The sequence below is a fragment of the Pongo abelii genome, chromosome 1 (genome assembly GCF_028885655.2).
Source record: "Pongo abelii isolate AG06213 chromosome 1, NHGRI_mPonAbe1-v2.0_pri, whole genome shotgun sequence".
Classification (NCBI taxonomy): Eukaryota; Metazoa; Chordata; class Mammalia; order Primates; family Hominidae; genus Pongo; species Pongo abelii.
Genome location: NC_071985.2, coordinates 204,781,913 through 204,803,462, shown reverse-complemented (window position 1 = coordinate 204,803,462; position 21,550 = coordinate 204,781,913). Strand labels below are relative to the sequence as shown.

Genomic DNA, 21,550 nt, shown 5'->3' with positions numbered 1-21,550 from the left:
CTGAGACTTAGTTCCTAGGTCAGCTAGAAGAAGCAGAAGGAACTTGGTTTCCCAGAAGTCAGCAGAACCGATTTTCTGTGTGACCTTGCACAACTGTTTTCCCCTTTCCAGACCTCAGTTTCCCCATCTGTAAAGTGGGAGGGGAGGTTTGAACTCATTGTTACAGATCAGAGCCTCTTCCAGCGCTGAAGTTCCAACACAGGGCTCTGTGTCTCACCCCCATGGTGGCAGGTTACCAAGAGCCAGCAGAGAAGTCAGGGGCCCTGGGACTCCAGGGGCAGCCTCAAAGGTACATTTTGGATCCATCTTGTTCACTTGAGCAAGAAGAGAAGCCACTATGATATGGGTGCACCAGGCAGAGTGCTAGGAACATGGCAGGCATTACCTCATTGGATATTCCCCACACCCTCACGAGGCAGGAAAGATCATGATAACCAGTTCACAGAGGAGTAAACCGAGGCTCAGAGAAGTTAGAGCTCACCCAAGATCAATGCAATTAGTTAGGGACAGAGCTGGGGCTTCAGTAGGTGTGTCCAGTGTCAAAGTCCATGCTTCTTGGGCTGCCCTTTTTTTGGTTGTTGTAAGAGATGGGATCTAAAGCTGTGTCGCCCAGGCTGAAGTACAGTGGCTATTCACAGACACCATCGTGGCACACTACTGCCTTGAACTCCCAGGCTCAAGTGATCCTCCTGCCTCAGCCTCCCCAGTAGCTGAGACTACACATACTTTTATCGGATTAGTTCCCTGGGGCTGCCAAAATAAATTGCCACAGACTTGATGGCTTAAAACAGAAATGTATTCTCTCACAGTTCTGGAGTCCAGAAATCCAAAATCAAGGTGACAGCAGGGATGTGCTCTCTCTGAAGCCTCTTGGGGAGAATCTTTCCTCGCTTCTTCCCGTTTCTGGTGGCTCCAGGCTCTTCTTAGTTTGCAGCTGCATCGTCTAATTTCTGCTTCCCTCTTCACACGGCCCTCTCCTCTCCTCCCTGTGTGTCTCTTACAAGGACACTTGTTGCTGGAGTTAGGGTCCCCCTCGATGATCCAAGATGGGCTCGAGATCCTTAATTATGACTGCAAATGATTTTGCATTTATAGTGAGCAGCTGTTATTTCTGAGAGCTCGAACAGCATTTGGGAGTAAAATTAATTCTAAATACTCCAGCAATCCACACTGGATTTGGTTGGAGACCAAATGAGCTTTGATCTAGGCTGGAGCCGTTTGTTCAGTTTGGTTCCTGAGGTACCACAGGGTCAGTGGGACTGGGTGTAGATGTTCTCACCTTGTTGCTGTTGTTGTTACTGTTTTTGATTTTAGGTCTCTTGCCGCCACTTTGAACTCATGGGCTGTTGTGCATCAGTGGGAAAAAAAAAAAAAACCCTCAGTTAAGTTAACGACAAATTAGCAACAAATTTCCCCAATGACCAGCAGAGCTGAGTCACTTCAGACTTCAGGGCAAACAGGGTCAGGCCCAGGCATCCTTCAGGGCACCTGGGCTGGTCCAGGGTGAGCATGGGAGAAGGTAGGTAGGAAGGGAGGGAGGGAAGAAGGACGAAAGGAGACAGTGCAAGGGGAAGGGAGGATGAGGAAGAGAGATGCCCTGATTCTATCTCTTTGGTCTGTGGCTCATTACTGAGGATCAGGGCACCCTGACACCTGCACTCAAGCTTGCTCCAGTAAGCGCTGTGTCTTCTCTGAGCCTGGCCCTGTGCTGGGTGCTGGGAGACAGTGTGAAGGGGACACAGTTCCTGCCTGAGGGATGTCTCAGTCTAGTGTGGAAGACAGACACATGAACATTTATTCATTCCACAAATGTGTTTTGAGTACCTGCTTTGTGCTGGGTGCCGCACAAAGGCTCTTTGTGATAGCCAAGACAGACGTGATCCCTGCCCTCTGGGAGCTTATATATGTATATGAGATAGTCTCGCTCTGTCCCTCAGGCTGGAGTGCAGTGGCGTAATCATAGCTCACTGCAGCCTCTACTTCCTGCACTCAGGTGATCCTCCCACCTCAGCCTCCCGAGTAGCTGGGACTACTGGCATGAGCCACTGCCTAGCACAAAGAGTATGTGAAGGACACACAGAGTACTTTGGGTCCACAGGAGAGAAGCTAAAACTGAAGCCAAGAAGAAGGCACTGGGGTTTTGGGGAAGAGCACTGGGTTTGACTCTCTGCTCAGCCTATTTCCCACTCTGCAGCCTAGGGCAAGTCCCACTGTCTGTAAATTGGGAATAATAAACACTGTCTGCCCCATAGTGAGGATTAAATAATGTAAAATACGGGGCCAGGTGCGGTGGCTCATGCTTGTAATCCCAGCACTTTGGGAGGCCAAGATGGGTGGATCGCTTGAGGTCAGGAGTTCAAGACCAGCCTGGCCAACATGGAGAAATCCCGGCTCCACTAAAAATACGAAAATTAGTTGGGCATAGTGGTGGGCAGTGGTAATCCCAGCTACTCTGGAGGCTGAGGCAGGAGAATTGCTTGAACCGGGAGACGGAGGCTGCAGTGAGCTGAGATCACACCACTGCGCTCCAGCTGGGGAGACAGAATGAGACTCCGTCTCAAAAAAATAAAAAATAAAAATAAATAAAGAAAGTAAAATGCTTATCCCAGTGACTGGAATATAGTAAGTGTCCAACAAATGTTTATTATCTGTTAAAAAACAAAACCAAACACAGGCATAAGGAGCACATAAACCACACCTGAGAAAGACCTAGCACACAGTTATCCATGAATACTGGCTGCCACCCCCTTGGGACCAGAGGTGTACATTTTGTTCTGAATTGACCTGTCCTCCTTGCTCCACTGGGCCCCACATTTGTGCCTGTGACATTGTTCTGATGTTTATAAGTCTGTCTCTCCCTGACCCCACCTGGGCTGTGAGCACATTGTCTCCAAATCCTTAAACCATAGCCAGGTTGGGGAATGTGTGAGAAGAGATGAATGCTACGGAGTGAGCCCATCCCCAGCCCAGCCCGACCCCTCACCATGGCCAAGGTTTCACAGGTGCAAGTGGCAAGGAGGCTGGGGGAAAGCGGACACAGACCCAAGTGGTTATGAGCTTAGGCTCTGGAAACCAGATAGATCTGCACTTGAGTCCTGTCACCGCCACTTCTTAGCTGTGTGTTTTGGGTGAGCATCTAACTTAGCTCATTTGTAGAATGAGGCTGAGATGAAATCCTGCATTCACTGCTTTTGGCAATAGTGCTTGGCACATAAGAGAATATTGCTTAAAGGAAACAACTCACCCAAAGCTGTTGGTCCTCTCCCATTGACACCTTGCACAAAGGAGGGAATGTATTGGTCTTCTGGGCACTGGGCATTTACTTATTTATTTTTATTTTATTTATTTATTATTATTTTTGAGACACAGTCTTGCTCTGTCACCTAGGCTGGAGTGCAGTGGTGTGATCTCAGCTCGCTGCAGCCTCCGCCTCCCGGGTTCAAGCAATTCTCCTGCCTCACCCTCCCTAGTAGCTGGGACTACAGGCATGCATCACCACACCTGGCTAATTTTTTTTTTTTTTGTATTTTTAGTAGAGATGGGCTTTCATTATGCTGGTCTTGAACTCCTGGCCTCAAGTGACTCACCCACCTCAGCCTCCCAAAGTGCTAGGATTACAGGCATGAGTCATTGCGCCGGCCTTATTTTTATTTTTATTTTGAGACAGGGTCTCACTCTATCGCCCAGGCTGGTGTGCAGTGGCACGATCATAGCTCACTGCAGCCTCAACCTCCAGACTCAAGCGATCCTCCCACCTCAGCCTCTGGGGTAGCTGGAACTATAGGCATGCACCACCACGCCCAGCTAACTTTTGTATTTTTTGTAGAGATGGGGGTTCGCCATGTTGCCCCAGCTGGTCTCCAACTCCTGAGCTCAAGCGATTCACCTGCCTTGGCACCCAAAATGCTGAGACCACAGGCATGAGCCACTGCACCCAGCCTGAGCACCGGGCATTTAGACGTTGGCCGCTCTGACCAACTGCTCTGGCTTTGCTTGGGGAGAACATTCTTACCAGGAGCTTACTTGTCAGTCGGCACTTGGGTATTCAGTTGAGAAGCCCAGCTTTCCAGAGGCCCAGGAACGAGTGTGGATCGAATGTGGCCTGGCTGTGCAGGGTACAACCAGTCTCCATCAAACTGAAAGAAAATTAATAGAGGTGGTGATGATCCTCCTGCAGTGGGGGCTTGTTTAACAGAGGAGTGTAGGGCTCTGAAAGGAACATGCATAGCCACTCAGTGCTTGGTGCTAAGGAAGCTTTGTGGATTTGGAATCGGAAAGAAAGCAAAGGGTTTCACAAAGGTATCTCAGGGTCAACAGAGGTTCAGCCAGAGCTTTCCAGTCCCTACCCCCTGATTGGATCCAAAGGGTGATGATTAAACCCTAAAATAAAAAAGCAGGCCAGGTGTAGTGGCTCATGCTTGTAATCCCAACATTTTGGGAGGCCGAAGTGGAGAGCACTTGAGTCCAGGAATTTGAGATCAGCCTGGACAACATAGCAAGATCCCATCTCTACAAAAAAAAAATTTAAAAAAATTAGTTTGGTGTGATGGCACGCACCTGTAGTCCTAGCTACTTGGAAAAAAAAAAAGAAAAAGAAAAAGAAAAATACCAGGTTGGGGAGTACTAAAAGGGCTGCAGTTTTCAACTACACAGTGACCTATACACTGCACACTTTCACACGTGTGGCTCCTGGAAAGCATCATTACACTGAAATTACCAACAAGGAAGCAGGTTCAGAAAGGTGAAGTGATTTGCTCAAGATCACTGAGCTATGTATGCTGAGGAGCCAAGATCTGAATGGCTCGAAAGGACCCCCTCACCCCACTCCCAAGCTTAGAAAATAAACACAGCAATAGCTCTTGATTACCCCCTTTTTTCATTGTGATAAAATATACACAACATAAAAAACACCATTGTAACCATTCTTAAGGGTGTAGTTCGGTGGCATTAAGTACATTCACACTGTTATGCAGCCATCACAACTGTTCATCTCCAGAACTTTTTCATCTTCCCAAACTGAATCTCCATACCCTTTAAACAGTAAGTGCCCATCCTCCCTTTGCCCCAGCCCCTTGTAACCCCAGGGCTTCTGCCTCTATGAATCCGACTACTCTAGGTGCCTCATATAAGTGGAATCATTCAGTGTTTGTCTTTTTTGACTGGCTAATTTTACTTAGCACCGTATCCTCAAGGTTCACCCATGTTGTAGCGGGTGTCAGAATTTCCTTCTTTTTTTTTTTGAGACAAGGTCTTGCTCTGTCACCCATGCTGCCATGCTGGAGTGCAGTGGTGTGATCTCGGCTCGGCTCACTGCAACCTCGACTTCCGGGGTCAAGCAGTCATCCCACCTCAGCCTCCCGAGTAGCTGGGACTACAGGTGTGCACCACCACGCCCGGCTAATTTTTGTATTTTTTGTAGAGACTGACTTTGCCATGTTGCCCAAGCTAGACATTTCCTTCTTTTTTAAGGCTGAATAATATTCTATTTTATGTCTATACCACATTTTGTTTCTCCATCTGTCAATGGATATGTGGGTTGCTTTCACCTTTTGGCTATTATGAAGAATACTGCTATGAACATGGGTATACACACAGCTCTTCAAAACCCTGTTTTTAATTCTTTTACCAGAAGAGGAATTGGATTGATCATAAGGCAATTCTATTTTCAAATTTGTGAGGAATTACAATTTTGTTTTCCACGGTGGCTGTACCATTTGACATTTCCACCAACAGCACACAAGAGTTCCAATTTCTTCAAATCCTTGCCAATACTTGATTTCTGTTTTTGTTTGTTTGTTTTTTTTTTGTCGTTATCTTAATAGGTGTGAAGTGGTATCTCATTGTGGTTTTGATTTGCATTTCCCTAATGATAGTGAGGTTGAGCATCTTTTCATGGGTTTGTTGGCCATTTGTATATCTTTTTTAGGGAAATATTCAAGACAGGGTCTCACTTTGTCCTTCAGGCTGGAGTGTAGTGGTGCAATCATGGCTCACTGCAGCCTTGACCTCTGAGACTCAAGCGATTCTCCCATCTCAGCCCTCCAAGTAGCTGGGACTACAAGCGCATGTCACCACGCCCAGCTAATTTTTGTATTTTTTGTAAAGATGAGGTTTCGCCTTGTTGGCCAGGCTAGTCTCAAACTCTTGGACTCAAGTGATCCACCCACCTTAGCCTCCCAAAGTGCTAGGATTACAGACATGAGCTACCATGCTGGGCCCTTGTTCATTTTTTAATTAACTTATTTGCTTTTGGTTGAGTTGCAGGAATTCTTTATATAGTCTGGATATTAACCCCTTATCAGGTATGTGATTTGCAAATCTTTTCTCCCATTCCATAAGTGGCCTTTTTATTCTGTTGAGTGTCATTTGTTTTTGTTTTTTTTGGGGGGTGACAGAGTCTCACTGTGTCACCCAGGCTGGAGTGCAGTGGCACAATCTCGGCTCACTGCAATCTCTGCCTCCCAGGTTCAAGCAAATCTTGTGCCTCATTCTCCCGAGTAGCTGGGATTACAGGTGTGCACTACCACTCTTGGCTAATTTTTGTATTTTTTTGTAGAGATGGGGTTTCAGCATGTTGGACAGACTGGTCTCAATACTCCTGACCTCAGGTGACCCACCTGCCTTGGCCTCCCAAAGTCCTGGGATGATAGTGTCATTTGAGGCACAAAAGTTTTAAATTTGATATAGTCGGCTGGGCGTGGTGGCTCACGCCTATAATCCCAGCACTTTCGGAGCCCAAGGTGGGCAGATCACGAGGTCAGTTCGAGACCAGTCTGACCAATATGGTGAAACCCCATCTCTACTAAAAATACAAAAATTAGCTGGGGCTGGGCATGGTGGCTCATGCCTGTAATCCCAGCTTTTTGGGAGGCCGAGGTGGGCAGATCACTTGAGGTCAGGAGTTCGAGAGTAGCCTGGCTAACATAGTGAAACCCTGTCTCTACTAAAAATACAAAAAAAATTAGCCAGGCGTGGTGGCAGGCACCTATAATCACAGGTGCTTGGGAAGCTGAGGCAGGAGAATTTTTGAACCCAGGAGGCGGAGGTTGCAGTGAGCCGAGATCGCACCATTGCACTCCACCCTGGGAGACAGAGCGAGACTCCGTCTCAAAAAAAAAAAAAAAAAGAGGCCGGGCGTGGTGGCTCACGCCTGTAATCCCAGCACTTTGGGAGGCGGGCGGATCACGAGGTCAGGAGATTGAGACCATCCTGGCTAACATGGTGAAACCCCATCCATCTCTACTAAAAATACACAAAATTAGCCGGGTGTGGTTGCGGGCGCCTGTAGTCCCAGCTACTTGGGAGGCTGAAGCAGGAGAATGGTGTGAACCCGGGAGGCAGAGGTTGCAGTGAGCCGAGATCGCGCCACTGCACTCCAGCATGGGCGACAGAGCGAGACTCCATCTCAAAAAAAAAAAAAGAAAAAGAAAAAAAATTAGCTGGGCGTGGTGACATGGGCCTGTAGTCCCAGCTACTCAGGAGAATCACTTGAACCCAGGAGGTGGAAGTTGCGGTGAGCTGAGATTGTGCCACTGCACTCCAGCCTGAGCGACAGAGTGAGACTCCATCTCAAAACAAACAAACAAACAAACAAACAAAATTTGATATAGTCCAACTTAATGATGTAGTTGTTGTTGTTGCCTGGGCTTTTGGTGTCATATCCAAGAAATCACTGCCAGATCTAAAAAGAAACGTAAAAAAGAGGAAAAAAAGAAAGAAAGGAAAACAAACAAACACAAGAAATTATTGCCAAATCTGGTGTCATGAAGCTTTTCCCCTGTATTTTCTTCTAGGAGTTTTATGGTTTTAGCTCTTACATCTTTGATCCATTTTGAGTTAATTTTTGTATATGGTGTAAGGGAAAGGCCCAACTTCATATCCACAACCTTTTGTAATAGAAAAAAAAAATTAGGGAACAACAGTAGAGTTTTGGGAAATGGAGCCATAAACAATTTCTCTTTCTAGAAAGTTGGGTCTCTTGCCCCCTCCTGCCCTGTGCTCCATCTAGCCTCCACACAGTAGTCAGCATGATCTTTTAAGAAACTCACATAAATGAACCACATCACTTCCCTGTTTAAAGTCTTCAATGGCTTCCTGTTACACTCAGAGTAAACCCAAATTTCTTGCCGTAGCCCAAAGGCCCTGTGTGATTTGACTCCTGCAGATTTCCGCTGCAGCCTCTCCTGTTGCCTCCTTTCTGGCTCACTGCACTGTCGTCACATGTGATTTCTGACCATTCCTGCAGCCCATAGGCTCTTTCCTGCTACAGGGCCTTTGTACATGCTGTTCCTTCTCTTTGGACCAACCTTCATCCTTCTCTTCACGTGGCTAACTCTCATCCTTCCAACCTGGCAGAAATGTTGCTGTGTCTTAGATCAAAATATAGACTGGGTGGCTTCAACAACAGAGATTTAGTTTCTCAGTTCATAAGGACAGAAGCCCAAGATCAAGCTGCCACCACGGTCAGGTTCTGGTGAGGGCTGTCTTCCTGGCCTCTAGATGGCTGCCTCATCACTGCCCTCACGTGGCAGAGAGAGAGAGAGAGAGAACAAACTCAGGCGGATCACCTGAGGTCAGGAGTTCGAGACCAGCCTGGCCAACATGGTGAAACCCCATCTCTACTATTAGCTGGGCATGGTGGTGGGCGCCTGTAATCCCAGCTACTAGGGAGGCTGAGGCACAAGAATCGCTTGAACCCAGGAGGTGGAGGTTGCAGTGAGCCGAGATTACACCACTGCACTCCAGCCTAGGCAACAGAGCAAGACTCTGTCTCAAAAAAAGAAAAAAACAAAGAGAGAGAGCGCAAGCTCTCTGGGGCATCTCTTCTAAGTGCAGTAATCCCACCATCCCAAAGACCCCATTGTATTTATTCAGAGTTGTATCACATGGAGCCTGTTTGAATTGCTTTCTTTTTTTTTTTTTTTTTGAATGCCCAGGCTGGAGTTCAGTGGCGCAACCTCAGCTCACCGCAACCTCTGCTTCCCGGGTTCAAGCAATTCTCCTGCCTCAGCCTCCTGAGTAGCTGGGATTACAGGTGCCCACCACCATGCCCAGCTAATTTTTATATTTTTAATACAGACGGGGTTTTGCCATGTTGGCTAGGCTGGTCTTAAACTCCTGACCTGAGGTGATCCACCTGCCTTGGCCTCCCAAAGTGCTGGGATTACAGCCGTGAGCTACCGTGCCCGGCTGAGCCTGTTTGCATTTCTGATCTGAGGACACCTCAGAGGTGACAGGACCAGGGCAGAGGTCCAGCCCAAATAGATGTGAGTGCACTTAAGTGGAAGGGCCCAGGTATGAGTGCTGGAGAGCCAGGTTCTTTGAGGTTCTACGTGTACCCTGAGGATAAAATGGCATGTGTTATTGGGAGAAGCAGTCTCTGTGGACATGGATACTGAAAGAATAACAAAGGCTGGGCGCAATGGCTCAGGCCTGTAATCCCAGCACTTTGGGAGACTGAGGTGGGCAGATTGCTTGAGCCCAGGAGTTTGAGACCAGCCTGGACAACATGGTGAAACCCTGTCTCTACAGATAATTCAAAAATTAGCCAGGTGTGGTGGTGTGCACCTGTAGTCCCAGCTACTTGGGAGACTGAGGTAGGAGGATTGCTTGAGCCCAGAAGGCCAAAGCTGCAGTGAGCTATGATCGCACCACTGCACTCCAACATGGGCAACAGGGTAAGAACCTGCCTCAAAAATAAATAAATAAAAATAAATAAACAAAACCAGAAAATCAAGTGCTGTGTTGGGCTTGGGGCTCTCATATGTAAACTGCAGAATAAAGCAAAAAAAAAAAAAAAAGAAAGAAAAAGAAAAAAACCCAGTTATTTGAAAAAAAAATTGCCAGGCGCGGTGGCTCACGCCTGTAATCCCAGCACTTTGTGGGGCCAAGGCAGGTGGATCACGAGGTCAGGAGTTCCAGACCAGCCTGGCCAAGATGGTGAAACCCTGTCTACTAAAAATACAAAAATTAGCCAGGCGCGGTGGCAGGTGCCTGTAATCCCAAGCTACTCAGGAGGCTGAGAAAGGAGAATCGCTTGAACCTGGGAGGTGGAGGTTGCAGTGAGCCGAGATCGCACCACTGCACTCCAGCCTGGACAAGGCAAGACTCTGTCTAAAAAAATAAATAAATAAATAAATTGGCAGCCATCACACTGGGAGTTAGGGCTTCAGTATATGAATTTGGGGGAACTGAATTCGGTCCATAGCACACCTCCTCAGAGAAGCCATTGTTGACCTTCTAATCTAAGCCAGGGTCCCTCCACACTCCCCAGCCTGTCATCCCCACTAGGCAGTGTCCATCAATATACTCCGTTCTTATCCTTCACGGCATCTTGGTAATAGCAGGTAACTGTCCATTAATTAATGCAGCAGTTTGTTGAATGTCTGCTCCCTCCCTAAGGTCATAGATTTTAAGAGGCCAGACTGTCGCCATTACTCCTAGATCCCTTTTTCAGTGCCTGGTACAGTTCGAGTGTCCACTTCATACCTGTTAGATGAGTGAGCAAACCCCAGTTTATAATAAGTTCACATTCTTGACTTTTTCACTGTGAGAGGTGGGGGAGGAAGGAAGGTAACAAGTACTGAGTGGTTACCAGATGTTGGCACTTAGACTGAGTTCAATACCAGCTCTGCCACTTACTGGTCATATGACCTTGGATAAATCACCTCGCCTCTTGTGCCTCAGTTTACCTTCTCTAAGAGATGTCAATACATATTTGGACCACGAGAAGCAACTGGAAGAGGAATGACAGCAGGGGTGAGGTGTGGGACAGAAAACAGGGGCAGGAGGATGATTGTCTAGAGGGAGTACTGGGACTGTTAGGCACCCCCATCTTTGTATCCTGCACAACCAGATGGCTATACCCCTCCACTCTGCAATAAGGCAAGGTTTTTTCTTTTCCTGGAGAAGTTAACATGGAGGAAGTCTGGACTCAGGGCCAGCAGACACAGAAAGGGTCAGGACAAGATACCAAAGGTAAATGGGGAGCGGGAGGCCAGGCACGGTGGCTCATGCCTGTAATCCCAGCACTTTGGGAGGCTGAGGTAGGAGGATCACTTGAGCCCAGGAGTTGGAGAACAGTCTGAGCAACATATTGAGACCCTCATCTCTATTTTAATTTTTTTTAATGGGGAGATGGGGGGACTTCCGGGCCCGTTCTCCAGCTCTGCCAACAGAATTCTGGCCGCCAGAGGTATGCAACCCGGGTGAGAGATGGGGAGATTGTTTTCTGAAGGCCTGAAGGCCAGAGAAGAGACCTACGGAAATTGATATTTACATGTCCCTCAGTGTAAAAGCCGGATCATCACCCAGTTCCCCTACAGTAAGCCCACCAGTTGACAGAGCCCTCACACTGATACACACGCGCACACACACGCACGCACACATACACATGCACACACATGCACACACAGGGGCACACACACATGCACGCACACACGCGCACACGCACAGAGCTGCCAGTTATTTAGTGCTTCATTTAAAAATCAGCGTTTAATTATATATCACCAGATACTTGAAGGAATTCTCCAGGATAAGAGAGGAAGGCTAAAGCAGACAAAGGAACAAAAATGTTTGAAGCAAGTAAAAGATGCAGAGAGCAGAAGAAAATACTAAACAAGGCTTCTTAGCGTCCTTGGAGAGTTAGGAGAAGGTATCATGTCCCTGAAATAAGATACTATAAATGCTATATGAAAAAGGAATAACAAGAGAAGAAGAAAGGGCACTGGAAAAATAAAACATGAGAGTCAAACTTTTTTTTTTTTTTTTGAGACGGAGTCTTGCTCTGTCTCCCAGGCTGGAGAGCAGTGGCGTGATCTCGGCTCACTGCAAGCTCCGCCTCCCGGGTTCATGCCATTCTCCTGCCTCAGCCTCCAGAGTATCTGGGACTACAGGTGCTTGCCACCACGTCCGGCTAATTTTTTTGTATTTTTTTGTATTTTTAGTGGAGACAGGGTTTTACCGTGTTAGTCAGGATGGTCTCGATCTCCTGACCTCGTGATCCGCCCACCTCAGCCTCCCAAAGTGCTGGGATTACAGGCTTGAGCCACGGCGCCCGGCCGAGAGTCAAACTTTTTAAAAAGACAGGGGCCAGGCACGATCGTTTGTGCCTGTAATCCTAGAACTTTGGGAGGCCAATGTGTAAGGAACACTTGAACCCAGGAGTTCGAGACCAGCCTAGGCAACATAGGGAGACTGCATCTCTACAAATTTTTTTTTTTTTTGAGACGGAGTTTCACTCTTTTTGCCCAGGCTGGAGTGCAGTGGCGCAGTCTCAGCCCACCACAACCTCCACCTCCTGGGTTCAAGTGATTCTCCTGCCTCAGCCTCCAGAGTAGCTGGGATTACAGGCACACTCCACCATGCCTGGCTAATTTTGTATTTTTAGTAGAGATGAGGTTTCTCCATGTTGGTCAGGCTGGTCTCCAACTCTTGACCTCAGGAGATCCACCCACCTCAGCCTCCCCAAGTGCTGGGATTACATGTGTGAGCCACTGTGCCCAACCTAAAAAATTTTAATTAGCTAGGCATGATGGTGCACCTGTGACCCCAGCTACTCGGGAGGCTGAGGTGGGAGGATCGATTGAGCCTAGGAGGTTGAGGCTGCAGTGAGCTGTGATCACACGAGTGCACTCCAGCCTTGGTGACAGAGCAAGATCTGTCTCAAAATAATAATAATAATAATAATAATAATAATAATAATAATAATAATAATAAAAGGTCAATGGAAGAATCGAGAGATAACAAAAAGGAAATTTCCCAGAGGATGTAACAAAAAGACAATGTGAGGAAATTAGAGGATCTATCCAGGAGGCCCAATATCTGATTAAGGGATTTTCCAGGGATTCCAGAGAAGGCAAAGGGGAGGAAATGGTATGAGAACGTTTTATACTGAAGGACATGAATCTTCACACACACACGGAGCTGCCAGTTCACCTAGGAGAGATGGGGAAGGAAGGAAGGTAACAAGTACTGAGTGGTTACCCTTAGAGGGCCCAAAAGAAATGAAAAAGAGCCACTTGAAAGCACACCGTCACAAAGTGTCAGACTACCAGGATAAAGAGAGGAATCTACAAGTTATGCAGGTAGAGAGGACAGATCCCATACAAAACATCAGCAATCAGAATGGTTTTAGATGCTTCCGTGGCAACAGTGGAGGCTGGACGATGAGGGAGCCATGCCTTCAAAATCCTGATGGGAAATTACTTCCAACTTACCATTTCATGTCCGGTCAAAGAAATCAGAAATTACGACGGAATAACGACATTTTCAGACAAGCGAGGGTGTAAATATTGTACCTCCTATGTGCCCTTTCTCAGGAAGTGATTAGAGGATGTCTTCCACCAAAATGAAGGCATAGATCAGACAGAGGAGGACTTGCAAGCCAAGAAACAGGCGCTCTAGCTGACGAGGACAGGTGCACAGCTGGTCTAGAATAGAAAGCAAACAATGCAGATGGAAAGTGGGGAGGAGGCCCGGCACCGTGGCTCACGCCTGTAATCCCAGCACTTTGGGAGGCCGAGGTGGGCGGATCACCTGAGGTCGGGAGTTCGAGACCAGCCTGACCAACATGAAGAAACCCCGTCTCTACTAAAAATACAAAATTAGCCGGGTGTGGTGGCTCATGCCTGTAATCCCAGCTACTCGGGAGGCTGAGACGGGAAAATTGCTTGAACCAGCAGGCGGAGGTTGCACCATTGCACTCCAGCCTGAGCAACAAGAGAGAAACTCCGTCTCAAAAAAAAAAAAAACAAAACAAAAGGCCAGGCACGGTGGCTCACGCCTGTAATCCCAGCACTTTGGGAGGCTGAGGTGAACGGATCATGAGGTCAGGAGATCAAGACCATCCTGGCTAACACAGTGAAACCCCATCTCTACTAAAAATACAAAAAATTAGCCAGGTGTGGTGGTGGGCGCCTGTAGTCCCAACTACTCGGGAGGCTAAGGTAGGAGAATGGCATGAACCCGGGAGGCGGAGCTTGGAGTGAGCTGAGAGCATGCCACTGTACTCCAGCCTGGGCGGCAGAGCAAGACTCCATTAAAAAAAAAAAAAAAAAAAGAAGGAAGGAAGGAGAAAGAAAGAAAGAAAGGAAGAAAGAAAAGAAAGAAAGAGAAAGAAAGAAAAGAAAAGAAAAAAAAGAAAAAAGAAAAGAAAAGAAAGTGGGGAGGAAAGGTCCAGGACATAGCTCATAGCTCACTAGGAAAACAAAAAGAACTGGTAGATTATGCAATTGGGTGGAAGAGGCATCTTATAGGTCTTTTGGAGTGTTTGAGGAGATTTAGCAATATGTACACAGAACTAAGCAAGTGGAGAAAATTGGCGCAATTATTACCTCTGGGAAACTTAAATGTCTGCACTAAAAAATATAATTATAGTATGTTCTTCGGCTTAGCAGTGGACAATATCTACAAAGTTGTTAGAATGTAAACCCTAAATATTGAGTTAGCTAAAAATGGTGATAAAACTATATTGGAGCCAGACATGGTGGTGCGCACCTGTAGTCCCAGCCACTCAGGAGTCTGAGGCCAGAGAATCATTTGAGCCCAGGAGATGGAGGCTGTAGTGCACTATGGTTGCACCTGTGAATAGCCATTGCACTCTAGCCTGGACAACATAGCACGACCCCATCTCTTAGGATTTTCTTTCTTTCTTTTTCTTTTTTTCTTTTTTTTTTGAGATGGAGTTTTGCTCTTATTGCCCAGGCTGGAGTGCAATGGGATGATCTTGGCTCACTACAACCTCTGCCTCCCTGGGTGCAAGCAATTCTCCTGCCTCAGCCTCCCGAGTTGCTGGGACTACAGGTGCTCACCACCATGCCCAGCTAATTTTTTGTATTTTTAGTAGAGAAGGGGTTTCACTATGTTGGCCAGGCTGGTCTCAAACTCCTGGCCTCAGGTGATCTACCCACCTTGGCCTCCCAAAGTGCTGGGATTACAGACGTGAGCCACGCGCCCAGCCAAGACCCCGTCTCTTAGAAACAAACAAATAAACAACTATGTTGGGAGGATGGAGAGAGGAACAGTTGGGTGAGGTGATGAGTTAGCCCTCATCTACTGTAATAGGGCGTTGTGAGGAACATTACTAGTGTTCACTAATATCTGCTTCTCCCTGCTTTGGGTCACATAGAAGACTATTTCTCAACCCCTTACAATTGGGCATGGCCACATGATTACTTTTGGCCCGTCAGCTTCAGGTGGAAGTGATGTGTCGCCACCGGACTAAAGCTTAGATGATCCTGCAGCTGCCTCTTCTCCCTCTCTGGTGATCAAGGGGGCGTTGGGTTAAGATAGCAGGGCCGCAGGAGTAAAGCAGCCTGGCATTGCCTCTTGGAATTTAGATTGTCCTGGGAACACTGAATGGACTCTGTGAGAGATAAACCTTTCATTTGTTAAACCACTGGGATTTGGGTATTTAGGCATAGCCTTGCTTAACCAAATCCAGGCTTCAACAAGTACTGTCTAAAATGGATGAATCAAGAAATAGCCACATAAGCATATTCTTTAGAATTGTGGAGATAATCGCTATAAGAATAGCGAAAAACATTCAAAGCGGTTGCCTCTGGGGAACAGGACAGAGGAGTAAGAGAGCAAGGATGGGCAGAGGGGCAGCTGTTCTCATTATTGTCCTGCATGACTTTTTACACTATGTAATTGGGTTACATTGGCAGAAATAAAATTTTCTTTTTTTTTTTTTTTTTTTTTGAGATAGGGTTTCACCCGGTCACCCAGGCTGCTGGAGTGCAGTGGCGCGATCTCACTGCAGCCTCTGCCTCCCAGGTTCAAGTGATTCTCCTGCCTTAGCCTCCTGAGTAGCTGGGATTACGGTGCTCACCGTCACGCCTGGCTAATTTTTGTATTTTTTGTAGAGATAGGGTTTTTCCATGTTATCCAGGCTGGTCTTCAACTCCTGATCTCAAACGATCTGCCTTCTTCGGCCTCTCAAAGTGCTGGGATTACAGGCATGAGCCACCACATCTGGCCAGAAATAAAATTTTCTAAAAAGATATATATATATATGTAATTTGGAAGGATCCCCACCAAGTCATGATAGTGGCTGTCTCTTGGGAGGGAGGGCATGCTACACAGAACATGTGAGGAACTACAGATATGGCCAGACCCAGGATGGCACTGTGGGAAAGGAGGCTACCCAGATGGAAAGCCAGTCTAGGGAGCTGTTTGTTTTTAGACATGGGGTGTTGCTCTGTTCCCCAGACTGGAGTGCAGTGGCATTATCAGATCTCACTGAAGCCTCAAACTCCCAGGATCAAGTGATCCTCCTTCCTCTGCCTCCTGAGTAGCTGGGTCTATAGGCACACTCCACCATGCCCAGCTAATTTTTTTTTTTTTTTTTTGAGACAGTGTCTTGCTGTGTTGCCCAGGCTGGTCTCAAACTCCTGGGCTCAAGCAGTCCTCGACCTCAGCCTCCCAAAGTGTTAGGATGAATGACAGGCATGAGCCACCATACCTGGCCAAATCTGCCTTTTAGAGTGAGACGCCAACTTACGTGGGTGATGAATTGTGGGAGAGGGAGGCTGCTGCAGTGTCCCCGTGTGAGCTGGTGAGGTTGGACTAAGACATCCACATCACAGATGTCTCTTGAGAGCCTGCTTTTTTTTTTTTTTTTTTTTTTTGAGATAGAGTCTCACCCTGTCACCCAGGCTGGGGTGCAGTGGCATGATCTAGGCTCACTGCAACCTCTGCCTCCTGGGTGCAAGCAATTCTTCTGTCTCAGCCTCCTAAGTAGCTGGGATTACAGGAGCATGCCACTACGCCCAGCTAATTTTTGTATTTTTAGTAGAGACGGGGTTTCACCGTGTTAGTCAGGCTGGTCTCGAACTCCTGACCTCGTGATCCGCCCACCTCAGCCTCCCAAAGTGCTGGGATTACAGGCATGAGCCACTGCGCCTTGCTGAGAGCCTGCTTTTTTGCCGGGCACTGCTGGTAGGCCCAAGGATACAGCAGGGAACAAAATGGACGAAGTCTTCTGGCTTCAGGGAACTTACATGGGCGAGAGACCCAAGTGGGCAGAAAAGAAGATGAATGTAAGTCAGGAAGTGGTTTGTGCTGTAGTGAAAAATGAAGCCGCTGAAGGAGCTAGAGAGAGTTGGTGGGGAGGATGGTACTTTAGATAGAGTGGTCAGGGAGGGCCTCTCTGAGGAGGTGACATTTGAATAGAGTCCTGAATTAAGTGATGGAGCAAGCCATGCAAAATATGGGGGGACCGGGGTTCCAGGCAGAGGCAAGAGCAAGTCCAGAGGCCCCGAAGTGGGGAGGTGGGAGCGGGCTTGACGTGTCCAGGGAACGTCAAAGAGGCCAGTGTGTGGCAGGGGCACATCGGTGGAGGGGAACATGCTGGGAACTGAGATCCCAAAGGTAGTCGGGGCAGCTTGCAGAACAGAGAGAATTTTGGGAAGTCGCTGGGGGATTGAGAGCAGGGGAGTGGTGTGATTTGTCTTGGGGCTGGAGAAGGGAGTCTAAGGTGGCCAGAAGGATGGGGCATGGCTGTGGGTGGAGGGGAGAGAGGGGGGCTGTGAGGAGAGGAACCCGGGGCCCTGCCTGGCAGGCAATCAGCGCTGGGCCGCTCAGCCCGCTTGGACCAACTACAGCAGCTTCATCACCCACTTCCCAGCATCCCAGCCCCCTCTGGGAATGGAAGGATCCTTCACAAATCAAAATAGCAGGCAAAGAACAGCCTCTAATTGTTCTGCGTAAGAGCAGAGAAATTAGACGAGTCAGCTGTGGGGTTGAGACCGCCTCCCACACAGCTGTGATCCCACACCCCACTGAAGACACTTCCTGAGACTTGCAATTCTGCTGTTTCTGAGCAAAACTTTTTCCTTCTCCAGCCCCGGAGCAAATGACAGCTATTTGGGAGGGAGTAGGACAGATGCTGCCCTGGAGGACAATGAGTGAGTCAATTTCTTTTCAACCAAAAATACCAATCACTTCATGCAGGAACAGCCTTAGCTGGTGCGAGTTTATTCCATCATTCAAAAACACTGAGTGCCTCATCCTAGGTGTCCAGGGCTGGGCATGGGATCAGAGAGATTCTAAAGGAATGGAGGCATACAGTATGGGACCACCCTTGGGGTGGTGGAAAGAGGGAGTGCCGGAGTCAGGAGGTCTCAGTTCTTGCCTTGGCTCCGCCACTGTTGCTGCGTGACCTTGGGTGAGTCCTGCTGCCTCTCTGGGCTTCAATCTCCCCGTCTCTCCCAAATGGAGGCTTTAGGCTACACAGTAATTCTCAAACTTTTGAGTTCATAAGAATCACTTGGGGTGAGGAGGTGCTTCTTAAAGATGAAGATTCCCAGGCCCCAGTTCCAGAAATAAAGATTGCTCAGATCTGAGGTGCAGTTCAGGACCCTGCATTTCTTCCAGGCTCTTCCGGTAACTCTGAAGCGAGCCCTCGGGCCACGCTTTAATAAAATCACTTCCCCTCAATGTGTCTCTCTTCCTGCTCTGGAATTCGAGGAGTCACTCATGTAACCCTCCTCTGGGTATCTCAGATCACTCCAGAGGCATGAGGGCAGTGTCATATAGCCCTGCCTCGGGGTGCCTGTGTGTTGCTGTGGTGGTGACACTGCATTTGGGAAGGTCTGGCTCAGTGTATGCAGTCTCTCCCAGGCTACCTGGTGCCCCGCCCAGGCCCTGGTGCAGAAGGGGCCATGGCTGTAAACGTTGGCCAAACAAGGGGCCAACTGTAGTTTAGATAGCTGTGCAGGGCAGAGAGCATGGAGGGATGCTGGGAGTGCTGGGTGCAGAGTTTGGCTGCAGACACCTGGCCTGGACCCCTGGGCTCATGCCCTGGGTTGGATATGTGATCCTGTCACCTGCTCCGCTTCCCCACACCACTGTGGATGGGAAGAGGGATGCACTGTGGCTTCTGCAGAGAGGTGAGTCCAGTTGCATGGGGATGAGGAGGCCTGGATGGAGCCACAGGAAGGACTGGGGGCTCTGGTCTACCACCGAGGACACCGAGGGGGCCTCAGGCCCCAGCCAGTCTACTAGGCAGTGTCCCTTCCTCAGAGTTGACCAATCATACTCCCCAAAGGCCAGGTCAGTGCCAGGAGCTAGAGAATCAAGTCACTCTGGTCTAGCCCCCAGCTCCATTCTTCACCTATGAAGAAAAAGAACAGCGATTGTGTCCAGAGTGCTCTCCATCCATCAGGCTTGGGGCTAAGTACTGTGTTAGCTTGTTAAATTTTCACAGCCATCTGAAGAGGTTGCTACAAACATCACCCCTCTTTTTACAGTTACGGATGCAGAGCCTTAAAGAGTTCAAGTTTCTAACTCAGAGTCACTCAGCTAATATAATAAGTAGTAGAGGCAGGATTAGAACCCAGATCTGCTTTCTGCTGGAGCCGTTTTATTTTTAAACATATTGCTTAGTACTCTCAGAAGATAAGTATTTTTCTTTTATTTTATTTACTTATTTATTTTTGAGACAGTGTCTTGCTCTGTCACCCACTCTGGAGTACAGTGGCATGATCTCAGCTCGCTGCAACCTCTGCCTCCTGGGCTCAAGCGACCCTCCCACCTCAGTCTCCTGAGTGATGGGACTATAGGCACGCACCACCATGCCTGGCTAATTTTTGTATTATTATTATTTTTTTTTTCTTGTAGAGATGGGATTTCACTGTGTTGCCCAGGGTGGTTTTGAACTCCTAGGCTCAAGTGATCCGCGTGCCTTGGCCTCCCAAAGTGCTGGGATTACAGGCGTGAGCCACTGCACCTGGCCTAGGATTTTTCTTTTTTTTTTTTTGAGATGGAGTCTTGCTCTGTTGCCCAGGCTGGAGTGCAATGGCACTATCTAAGCTCACTGCAACCTCTACCTCCCGGGTTCAAGCAGTTCTCTTGCCTCAGCCTCTCGAGTAGCTGGGACTACAGGCGTGCGCCACTATGCCCAGCTAATTTTTGTATTTTTTGTAGAGACAGGGTTTCACCATGTTGGTTGGTCAGGATGGTCTTGATCTCTTGACCTTGTGATCCGCCCGCCTCAGCCTTCCAAAGTGCCGGGATTACAGGTGTGAGCCACTACGTCCGGCCTAGGATTTTTCTTAAAACACCTTCCGCCAAAGTTATTCACAACCAGAGAAATCCTTTTGCTTCTGTTGTAGTGGAAAGGAGCAATGCCAAATCAGATAGTGCAGGGTTCTAGTCCCACCTTTGCCCCTCACCCTTTTTTTTTTTTTTTTTGAGACAGAGTTTCGCTTTTGTCACCCAGGCTGAAGTGCAATGGCGCGATCTTGGCTCACTGCAACCTCCGCCTCCCAGGTTCAAGCAATTCAGCCTCAGCCTCCCAAGTAGCTGGGATTATAGGCGCCCACCACCACACCCAGCTAATTTTTGTATTTTTAGTAGAGATGGGGTTTCGTCAGGATGGTCTTGAATTCTTGACCTCAGGTGATCCACCCGCCTTGGCCTCCAAAAGTGCTGGGATTACAGGCATGAGCCACTGTGCCCAGCCTCCCCTGACCTTTTGCATGATGTTGGGAAAGCTACTTCCCTTCCCTGAGTTTCACGTGAAACTGAAATCTGTGAAATGGGATTAATTACACATGCATTTCCTTCTAAGATACACTAAGATGAAGACGGCCACCAACATCTACATCTTCAACCTGGCCTTGGCTGATGCGCTGGCCACCAGCACGCTGCCTTTCCAGAGTGCCAAGTACCTGATGGAGACGTGGCCCTTCGGCGAGCTGCTCTGCAAGGCTGTGCTTTCCATCGACTACTACAATATGTTCACCAGCATCTTCACGCTCACCATGATGAGTGTTGACCGCTACATCGCTGTCTGCCACCCTGTCAAGGCCCTGGACTTCCGCACGCCTGCCAAGGCCAAGCTGATCAACATCTGTATCTGGGTCCTGGCCTCAGGCGTTGGCGTGCCCATCATGGTCATGGCTGTGACCCGTCCCCGGGGTGAGTGAGTGAGTGCACCGTGGCACAGGCCACTGACCACAGGAGGCAGTACATGGGCCTTTGTGGGCTTGCAAGGCACTTACCAGGGTGAGTGTAGGTGGCTCTGCAGCAGAGGTTGGATTCCGATCAAGATCAATGATGTTGTGGTGGCTGGCCAGTGGGAGTGTAGAAGGTCAAACAATAGGAATGGGAATAGCTGGCCAGTGGGGCATGTGGATGGTTGACTATTGTGAAGATGAATGACTGATCAGTGGTCATATGGGTTGCTGGCCAAAGGGAATGTATGAATTTATGAAGGGGATTATGGATGGCTGGTTATGTACATGTAGGTGGCTGGCCAGGGATGTGTGGATGACTGATCTATAGGGAGATGGATGGATGTCCAATGAGGTGAGGGTGTCACTGACCAGTGAGCAGTGGAGGCTGCCAGATCTGTGGTCCCATTTTAAACTCCCTTTCATCCTAATTTGAAAACCATTGGCCTGGATGACCAAAGCAATGTCTAGAGAATGGTCTGCAGGGAATGACAAATAGGAACTAAAGTGGTAATTATTATAGTAACTGCCTGTATTAGGGGAGCTGCAATAACATTCTCCAAAGCTCAGGGGCTTACCACAGTAGAGGT

At 48.2% G+C, this 21,550-nt stretch overlaps 1 protein-coding gene across 1 annotated transcript in view; it reads left to right on the top strand.

Annotated features, from left to right (window-relative positions):
- Window positions 1–21,550, top strand: part of OPRD1 (opioid receptor delta 1) — a 59,200-nt gene that overhangs the window by 26,196 nt on the left and 11,454 nt on the right. The window contains exon 2 of the mRNA XM_002811158.3: window positions 20,576–20,925. Within this exon, the coding sequence (XP_002811204.2) occupies window positions 20,576–20,925 (350 nt within the window). The remainder of the gene's footprint in view (window positions 1–20,575; window positions 20,926–21,550) is intronic.